This window comes from Megalops cyprinoides, chromosome 7 (genome assembly GCF_013368585.1).
Source record: "Megalops cyprinoides isolate fMegCyp1 chromosome 7, fMegCyp1.pri, whole genome shotgun sequence".
NCBI lineage: Eukaryota > Metazoa > Chordata > Actinopteri > Elopiformes > Megalopidae > Megalops > Megalops cyprinoides.
In genome coordinates this window covers 16,593,546-16,604,426 of record NC_050589.1, presented here as the reverse complement: position 1 = coordinate 16,604,426, position 10,881 = coordinate 16,593,546, and the positions used below count along the sequence as shown (strand labels likewise).

The following is a 10,881-nucleotide window of genomic DNA, read 5'->3' as shown; positions in this document are numbered from 1 at the left end:
ACTGCCGAAACGCAATGTTCCATGGGATTTGTAGTAAATTAGCTGTAAAAATAGCTGTAGCCAACGTTGTGGTCTGTTGGAACAGCTGGCTGTGGAGGAACGGGCAACATTCTAGGCCAGTTCAGTATAGGTTTGAGATAAAACATAAGTGTTTGGAAAAGACCAAACGGTTTGTCTTGTTAGATGTTGCAAAAAAAAATAATAATAATACAGTTGTTCATTTGGCTTTAACTGATACATTCACCTCAGTATTCATCTTTGCTGGGTGTGCCTTCAGTATTCTGATGATTTCATACCCTGCATTAAGCACCCAGGATAATGATAAACAGTAATTAGCTAACTTCCAAGCGTAATATTGTTTAGCATTTTTAAATGTACTAATCCTATGTTCAGGTTTTTTTGTTTTAGTTATATTAAAGTTTTAACATTGATGTTTACAGTTAACTGCAAGTGTAGTTATATCCTGACCATACAGCCATACAGTTTCTGTTTGCTTGTAATTTAGATGTAATGAAGATGAAAAGTAGACACAAAATAGGTAGTAATATGTTTAGGAATCATCTCCCAACAGAATGTGCTTTTTATAATAATAGCATTTGAATTAACGTCATGCATAAATCATTAGCTACAGTTATGTCTTAGCATGTAATGTGCAGTGTTTAAGCAGTTCAGCTACATCTTCTGAGCAAATTAGGGAGCATGTGCATTAAAATAATGAAAAGGTTTGCCACAGTTATAACTAGGTGCCTTGCTACCTTGACACTTCTCTAAAACTATTTTTGGAGGTACTGAATCCAGTAACATATTTACTAAGACATACATTTTTTCATGAGATGAAACAAACTGCTGAGATGCCTCTTCTTTGTTTTAAAAATTTAATATTCCTGGGTAAGTAAGAAGGCAGTGTTGACATATATAGACCAATGCCCCAGAGCCCTGCTTCAGGGACTTCCTAGTCAATGGCCAAACGAGATGCTGTTAAGCAAAAGCATGTAGGCTGAATAGAAAATCATTCATTATAAATGAAAAGGTCAATGAAATGCAAGACAAGCCGGATGTTGAACAGACACAGTTCAGTTGTTATTTTCAGAGGAAAGGCATTGCATGTTACATTCAAAAGGGATACAGTGAAAAACTAAATGCAACAGCTATGTGCGGCAGCCAAACTCATATTTTATTATACATATGTGTATGTATTTCTTTCTATGGCATATCACCTACAGTGGATATGAGAATGGATAACCACCCAGGGAAATCAAAATAAAAAAATATATAAATATGATGTGACATGTATTATAAACAATAATGTTACATGGTGAAATATTTTATGCTTTCAAAAATGACAGATTATTACACTTATTTGAATAAAACAACAACATATGAACTAGAAGAGATCAGCAAATGCTTTAAACCATTCTATAGTGACCTGTTCAAATCTGAACAAGGTTTTAATTATATTGAATGTATACAAATTTTTTACATCCAATTACTAAAATTTCTGATAGCTCAAGGTAAACACACAATGTAGATGTCACACAATACAAAGTACTTAAAAGTACGTAAAGTAGTTCATCTTTACAGATGGACAATGCTTTTGGCAGAAATGGCATCCCACTGAAACCTTTATTATTGTTAACTTTATGAACAGATTTGTTGAGCCACTGACACAAATGCTGAAAGAGTCTCTTCAAAAAACTTCCTCAGGTTTAGATTTGGCTATAATGTATTCTTAAAATTCAAAAGGCATAAAGAGCTCTTTAGCAACCCCGGACCCCTGACAATGCTTTACTCTTTGCAGCAAGGAAGATCATGATGACATCATCTACATTAAAAAGTCAAAGAGGGCTCATACAGCAAATGAGGGGATAGGATAATACACAAAGACTATTTCAAAACTGTGCAAAGATCCTTGTTTAGTTATCCTGATAAGTGTTGAAAAAGGATTTGACCAGACCAAAAGGGGATACTTTTTCCAAGTGTGGCCAAACATTAGTTACACTATGTCAAACATTGTTTCAATATCCAAGGCCGAAGCCTTCACAAATGAAAACATATCAGAAGCCTTTCTACAAGGAATGAGCCCCTGACAACACTATGTTAGCAGCCTAACGTATAACATACTTGTAAGAGGTTGAACACACATGGTGTGCAATATTAGCATAAACAAACATGTCTACATTAGACACATTACCTCACAGTATCCTTTACATGCGCACACACACATTCCAAAAATCTATATTACAAAATGCTGAGAAATCATCATTCTAGTAGTATACCCAGTTCTAGATCCACCAAGCATCTATATACTTCTGTCATGAAACTGATGCTTCAGTCAGCGGACATTACAACAGTATGCCAAAAATTCTCATGCTAAAGCATGAGAGGGAGCACTACCTGCAAAGAAGACATTCTGTTAGTCTGGAAACCTGAAGAGGAATGAACCTGAAGGACAGAGGAGTGGAGCTGTTAATCATAGTGTGCAGTTTCAAAATCCTACACTACTTTTAATTAATTAAGCTTGATTAAATTGATACTAATGGGGATTTTAGTTAGCTCACTTGGATTTGTTGAGTTGTCTCCTGAACGCCTTTCCTTAAAACAAATGTGTCTGAGATTACAGGCAACCCCCAAGGCTTTTACGATTAATCACTAGTGCGTGATGGCCAACAGTACATCTAGAGATAATTCCTAAGAAACATACCAAATGTGAGATGAATGAATGTGGATAAATGTGTAAGAGTTCTCTTTAATGTACAGCCAGGAACCAAAACTAAGAAAACCAGTCTTAACACAGCTAGAACCTCTTCCTGATACACATGACAAATGTGAGAACATTTAATTGCTATGTTAGATAAGGTTGTGTCCTTGCGCAACGAAAGGTATGATTCAAATGTGCCAAATCTGGTAATGCAGCGAAAGGTCAAACATGTCTTGTTTCCATGCTGTAAAAAGTCAGTTGATGTAAATTGTTATATTGTGCAAACTTATTTAGTGTGGCTGGGCATGGCTAGGAACCAAGAGCTGTGCTAGCCAAGTGCCAGGTGTGCATAGTATGCCTGGTAAGTGTTCCAAGTAAATGAGTTAACTGTGCCTGAACATATACGTACTCACATGCATGAAAAATGCATCTGGCAGGAATAATGGGCATTGCCTAAGAGTTAATGCAATAACAAGTATTTCACACACATTTAGACACCATTTACATGAAGTGTGCCACAGCCGAGCCTAGTCAGGCAATGCGACTATATCAGGTGTATCTGGGTGTGGTGAAGATGGGCCAAGATGGGAAAAACCAGGTAGAAAGAAAGAAATAAACAGGACAGGATTTTTAATCATTCTAGTGTGAGTGGTTATAATCACATTTTGTCCGTCTTTTCTTCAACAAAACAGTTTCTTGGAATATCCAAGGCAGTTTTAAATCCCTGTCCCAGTTATGTTTAATTAGTTGTTCAATTAATAGTTTTTGGCAATAAAACAATGTGATGTTGTTAGCTCATACACCTCACAGCTGCAATCTAGATAGACATGTCAGTAATTACTTTATGTATTACAGATATCAAACTTTAGCAGACAGTCTTATCCAGATTGATTTACATAGGTTACAGTGTTTACGTCATCCATTTATACAGATGGGTTAGGCAATTCTGAAGTAATTCTGGGTTCAGTACCTTAATCAAGAGTATAGTAGCAGTGCCCCAGCAGGGAATCAAGCCAGCAACCTTTTAGTTCGGAGTCCTGCTCTAACCACTATGCTACATCACCACGAAGTACCTGCCAAAGCAGGTGACCCAACCAATTGCAATATACGGTATTAATGTATAAGGGTAATCCAATTGTGAATCCATTGGCAACATCTACAAATTATGTAAATCACACTTCAGGAGAAATTCTCCTACACATGTGCAATATGGTCGTTGCAAATTGCAAGCAAATATACTTGAGTTCACATATGAATATGATACCACACTTTTCTGAGTGCAAAACTCCAAGGTTGTAAGATAAATAAAAGTAGCTTTCAATAGTGCTGCACTATGGTTGCAATGGCATAAAACTACAACTCCAGATTCATGCAAATTATAGGAATGACAGAAGAAGTGAACATTAAACTGTATTTGCCATGTACAAAATCAAGCAGTGCTGTCAAGAGTAAAGCATTTTAAAAAATAAAATCCTAACATTCATATTATGATACCATTTCCAACAGCCCTCCAATCACCTGAGTGGCACAGAACACACCCATCTAAACAATAGATTATATAGTTTCTTTATTTGAAACAGGCAGTCAGTTTGGACTGATATTAATTTTTTATTGCACTAGAATCAGCACCTGAAAAGTTCTGAATACCTTTTAATATTTCAAGTATTTAAGTATTTCACAGGACAGTGACATATACTGTGGTTAGCTATCTCGTTCATTTTCTAGCAAGCCTTATCTTTTTCAAAATAAATAAAAAAAAAAACTAACTAGTTGGCTGGGCTTATGTTCTCAGGAGTAAAAGACTACATGCAAAGGCAGCAACATGTCTGTCTAACCAGCCAACTATTTATCAATCTGGCTGAAGGAGCTCTACATAACCTAAGAAGCAAGCCAATCAGTTATACCTGAGTAAGCTAGTGGAAGGCTAAAAGCTGTATCTGTCAACCATCTTATTGCATGCTTCTGTCGTGGTTCATTTGCATCGGGGCTATGGTCCATGGAGGCCTCTTCTCTACTCTCTGTGTTAATAGGCCGACTGCAGTGCACACTACATTCTTACTGAATAATGAGCTGTGTTTTGACAGATTCGCTCCCGTGTGTTTTCTCCCGATGGCTTGTGCTCATTGTGTGTGCCAGAGTGGATCGCCACAGCCTGCATTTACTGTGCTCACCTTGTTGCTTAATGAGGCGAAACACGTCCCTCTCTGGAGTAAAACCTCCAAACGTATTTAAAATGACATCTTCTGAGTTCCATTCACTGCACCATCTTCTGGTGGGCAGACAGATACCTGAATAAAAAACATTACTCTCCTGTTCTGTCGAGCCCCAATGCCATCCAAATTCCCAGGACATGCTGCAGGCAATCCCATATGTCAGCGGATGACTACCCTTCCCCGTGTGCGGTCTTTTCTCTGGCTTCCCTCTCAGCTCGTTCCCTTCTGGCCTCCACTCTCCAGCCTTGATGTCCAACTCCCCCCAGCCTCCAGCAGAACTCAGTCTAAAATGTTCTATTTAAAGCCTGCTCTGAAAGATCTGATGATGTGACCTTGCATACACAAACGTATGCATACACGCTCATGCACACAAGCATATACACAGTCAAACACACACACGCACAAAATGGCAACTATGCTGTCTATTAGCCACTCTTCAGGTACAGTCTGTGTATGGTGATTGGTTGCAATTGGTTACTGAAAAGCTGGACAATTAAGATTAAACTAAAAGGAAACCAGGGTACACACCATTATACCAATGGACCTAATGAGCACAAACAGAAGTGAGGAGGAACGGTGAGGGAAAAATGCTGGACAAGATCAGGAGAGACTGTGGGCAGCCACCACTTTCTCTACTGCACAATTATTGTTTGGAGGATGAAGAACAATTGGATTCTTGGTTCAGTAGCAACTGATTAAAGTACTAATTGACAATTAAGGAGAGGGATATTATTTAGAGGGGTGGGAGCAAAGTCAACAAAATTGGGAGGGAGAGGCAGCCTGTAAAGCTAGAGAAGAAGTAGGGGCAACGTTTGTTTCAGATGGTAATGGAGGAATCAGGAGAAAGGGTGACACTGAATGAAAATGAACAGGATGCCAAAGCAGAGGTTAGACCGTGAAAGACAGTTAAGGCGTGGCAGTGTGAGGTCCAGATGCCTACCTGCTCTGTAAGTTGGAGTGGAAAGACAAGGTTAAGGGAGGACTGAAAGCCTGAGAAGCACTTGAAATGAGAGAACAGCAGACTTGTGTCCCCACTATACCATGTTTGTCAGTCGCTGCTTGCAGAGGACAGTGAATAGCCCAAGGAAAGGTGTTGTGGGGGAAACCCATGTAGGTTGCTCTGTGAAGACAAGGGGACCAGAGGTGCCTTTTAAGAAGATGGCTGAGAGTTATAGAGGCCAACAGAGAGAATGAACTGGTTGGTGGAGGCACAGAGAACAGGGAAAGGTGTTATAATGTTAAAATTCTGTCCTCAATAGCAACACATTCATCCACTTTTATTTAATCATATGTATATTGTACTTTATATTGTGTGTACTACTACTTGTCAGGCAAGTCTTGATGAATAAGGACCTCTGCCACAAATACTGAATAAGAAATATCAATTACTTTAATTACATTATTAGTATTAGTATTAGTATTAGTATTAATATTAGCACTGGTCTTACAGCGTTTATCTTCGTTTACTTTTACCTACAATTTCACTTCCTCACCACTTGATTCACTCAAAGGAACATTTTTAGAGTTGAACAAATGCTGTACAACACTCAATGGAACATTTCAATGCGAGCGCAACGACGTCTGTTAACCTCTTTAGGGCTGCTGAAGTACTCTAAATCAAAAGGGCACGCATTTTATAAGATGAACAGTAGTTTATACACACTCCCTCCTGCTTTAACGGATGTACTTTTCCCGACACTCCCTGTGATGAAGGTAGCGATCCAGCTATAGTTTATATTTGCGTTGCAAGGACGCTCGTAATGCCCCATTCATCACTACTGGAGGAGAGACTGTGAGGCAACTATCCCTTAGCACCGTGATGATGAGATTTCATTGAAACACTAACAGTATTAACGAGCCTCTGAGCAGTGACCCGTTGAAACTAAACGCCGCTGCTAATGGTTGTACAGACGGGAAAGATTTTAATTTTAAGATTGAGCAACGTAGCTAGCCAGCCAATATTTGGGATACTTTTTAACGTTAGTAGCTACCTTTTCTGCTCGCGATCTCTCTCCGTACTTCCTCGCTAGATACTCCTCCCGCTGCAGCAAGCTCAGTCTGCTAGTTACACGGCGTGTATACATCAAGAGGGCTGGTGGAAGATTTTACACTAATTCATCACGCATTTAATTTAATCGGTTACTTGAAACGTTTCCGTATTTTTCCATCCAGCTAGCTAGCTGTACAATGCCGACACAGTTGCGATTCCCGAGAAGGTCATTCCTTGGGCTTTTATTTCTGTTCTCGCTTTCCACTTCGGCACTGTATTTCATCTATTCAGCACCAGGCATCGGTAAGTCTCTTCCTAGCTAACGCTAGCTACACATGTAATTATATTTCTTTATTCGCCAAGTGTCTTGCTGGATTTCTAGTTTTACACTCGATTTTTTTTTCTAGTAAGGTTAGCTACCTATTATAAATACCTACCTACGGCTATCCAGCTAGTTATCGATCTACATTGAACCCTAATGGATGATGACTCATGTTGCTATTTGATGTGTTTGAAGAAACCTGTTCTTAGTCAGCGAGAATTGGTAACGTGTAAGTCTCGAGATTTCCAGCTCTTGTTAACTAGCTAACACGACACTGTATGCGGTTAGGTAGGTACCTAGCTGATTAGCCAGTTAAAGTGGCATTGTACAGTTGTGTAGCTGGCTAGTAGGACGATTCAGGAGATAAGTTAGCGAACGAATTAGCTCACTCTGAACATGTACGATGTCGATATGTCAATGATGATAATGATGATCAGGTGTTGTTGATTGATTTTCTTTTCCGTTCAAAGAGAGAGAGGCGGTTAGGACTAAGAAACACATTGTGCGTCCTGTTAGATTCTCTCTCATCATGGATGGCATAATATATTATTATATTAATTTATTTATTATGACCTTCATTTAGCGTTTGTTAAATGAAATTATTCAAACACGCCCGAAATTTGATACGTAGTCGGGGTGTCATGGAGTGAGTGCTGGCCACAATATTTTCTCATTTTGGGAGTAGCTTCGAGGTTGAAGGATTAATTTAAGGTTGAATGGTTCTGTAGGAGCAAGGTTACATTTGTCACTACAACCCGTACCGTTTACCAGGCATTATCTTTGATTGGCCACACCGTAATACCGTTTACTAAACCGCTATAGCGTTGTCAGCCATTGTTTGACAAACCACATGTACTGATCAGGCAATGATCCTTATAACCTAGGCCAGCAGTGTGGCGAGCAGTAGTGAGGGAGGTTACTCCAAGCCTGTAGTCAGGAATTCCAGGTGGGCCACTGGCGTTATTACTGTGAGCGAGGCACTTAACCCCAGATGCCGTATATTGCACAATGCCTAACTATTATACCCGCTTATTAGTTTGCATGCTTTATTATGTATTTGTGTCTGTCTCAGAATTCTTGTTTTATTTTTATTCTAAGTAAGACACCAACAATGTTACCATTTCCAATACTGAATTCAAAATGTCCTACTGCTTCATTTTAACCGTAGGGAGAGGGCAAGATTAGTTACTGTAATGAAAGCTTCTCTATCCTTATCTCCATTAGCAGCACTGTGGTTGAAAAGTTTAAAGGTTACCATTATAAAGTGGTTGATATGAGGTTGAATTGTCTAAAGTTCAGCCCTTCATTTTATCTTTACTATTTACAGTGAGAGACATGATATCAGTGTCAGCATCACTCTCTTTGTAATGCAACAAGAACTTGGTGCACAAAGAGATAAGGTATGTCCTTCTGTCTGTGAAAACCAGAAATTAGCCTTCTCTCAGCTTCCCTGTACAAGTAGCCACCATTAAGCTTCTGTTCCTGTTCAGTGACTGACACAAGTGAATAAACTGTGAGAGGAGAATGGGTGTTGGTCATATGACCAGAATTACAACAGTAAAAGCCACACTTTGTTGTAGCAACACTATCCCAAAGATGAAGATGTTTTCTGTCTGGTCATGCAATACACACTTTAACATTTTAGGAAGGAATGTGGACTTGTCATAACTGTTCCTTTGGTATGTGGCATTTGGCCTCTGGAAATGGATTTTAGTTCCTCAGAAACTGAAAGTTTCAAATGTATCAAAATATATCCAAACCAAAATGTATGAAAATCTTTTCCGGGCTATGGGATTTGAGTATTGGGCAACTGCATTCTACAGGAGTGAGCCAGCTGGATTGATTAATCCCTGCTGGCTCAGATTTATAAAGTAATTTCCTTTGAGTTTAATAGCATCTCCTCTACTCCCCACAGCTGGATACTTGGAAGTTGCATTTGAAAAACAAGCATGATATGAGCAGATAAATAATAGTTTCCAGCAACTGCATATTTCATGTGTCCTAATGATTAGGCATTCAGTGACTATCAGTCATTAACAAATTGTATCTGGCACCTTTTTTATGGCAAATGAGAAGTGCAAAGTGCTCAGGGCACTTAGTAAAACACCAAGCTACATATTTACATTTATTCATTTGGCAGACGCTTTTATCCAAAGCGACTTACATAGGTTACAGCTCTTTACAGTTATCCATTTATACAGCTGGATATTTACTGAGGCAACTGTGGGTTAAGTACCTTGCCCAAGGGCACAGCGGCAGTGTCCCAGCGGGGATTGAACCGGCAACCTTTCGGTTACGAGTCCTGCTCCTTAACCATTACGCTACACTGCCATATGAATCCTTTAGTACAAGTGTAGCTGTGCTGCCATGAAACAACATCTGTACATTGTATTTTGCTCTGCTGATAGCCTAGGGATTAATGAAGAGGTCAGTGGAGGTAGGTGTGTACCAGCCTATAGGACACACTTGGAATTTTATATTGTTATTATAAAATTCCAGTTATGTGACACAATATATGTGTTATGAGCACATACACAATGTAACAGTAAGTTGCAATTTATAATGCCTTTTTTCATCTGTCTAAAGGGCTGATGGCTTTTATTTTTTTCCAAAATTTTGTCAGTGTCAGACCATTGTTAGTAAGTGGAAACCATGCAATGGGATTCAGTACCATAAACAGCTGGTGATGGACTGCTATATGAAGGTTCCCCAGGCTGTTTTTTTTTTTTTGGGGGGGGGGGGGGGGGGGTGTTTGGGAAGCCCCATCTCTCCTGCTGCCCAATGAAAGACCCTCCTGAGACAGACCCCCATAGCCAGGGCTCTGGGAGCCTGCTTGGGGGGGTGGGCCACAGCTGGGCCTGATAGCAGCATTTTATTTAATTAAAACTCGGGAGGATCCCATCAGACTACACAAAGAGAACACATATTTATAGCAGAGAACCCTGGGAGAGGCCAGGTGCCCTACACAGCTGAGGGAGCCCTGCGATACGAGCAGACGATGGTGCATTTTCCCAGAAAGCATTCCCTGTAACGTACGCTTATACTGTAATATACGTTCAGATTTTTGGACAGGCTCAATATGATAGGAGATGCCAACCTGCTGGGCCAGGGCCCTCATGCGGACCCACAGAGCTTCACATGTGGCCCCTGAAGAGAGTGACAAGGAAAAAGAAACGCATCAATTTCAAATATGGTTAAAGCATTGGCAAAAAGACCATTCCATCACCTCCATGATTTCTTTTTTGAGTAGCACAGGTTCACCTGAGGTTTATTTTTAAGCGCTATGAGATATTTGGGAGCCAAATGAAAGATTTAGGCTCACAACAACAGAATAATTCATAAAGTTTCATAACAATCCATAAAGTTTTTTGTCTTTTGAACATACTGAAATGAATGCTGCAAAAATGGGTAAAAATGGTAGATAGGAAGTGGTAAAATGGAAGCTTACTGAGTATAAGAATAATGATGGCAAAAAATGAAAACAAAGTTAGTGGAATATAGTATTTTTTGACATAGAAGATGCATGCACATTATTCAGGGAACAGGAATTCCTCTGGAAATAGAGCTTTTGTAGTTGATTGTAATTTACATAAGGTGATGACTTCCAAGAGTAAATTATAATGAAATAATAGACTGTCTTAGTCAAACTATTTTTTCC

The 10,881-nt window shown here is 39.3% G+C and overlaps 1 protein-coding gene across 1 annotated transcript in view; it reads left to right on the top strand.

The window, feature by feature from the left end:
• The first annotated feature begins 6,666 nt into the window (after positions 1–6,666).
• The window catches only part of b4galt5 (UDP-Gal:betaGlcNAc beta 1,4- galactosyltransferase, polypeptide 5), a 29,710-nt gene continuing 25,495 nt past the window's right edge, over positions 6,667–10,881 (top strand). Inside the window, exon 1 of the mRNA XM_036533670.1 lies at positions 6,667–7,204. Coding sequence (XP_036389563.1) covers positions 7,099–7,204 — 106 coding nt within the window. The 5' untranslated portion in view covers positions 6,667–7,098. The remainder of the gene's footprint in view (positions 7,205–10,881) is intronic.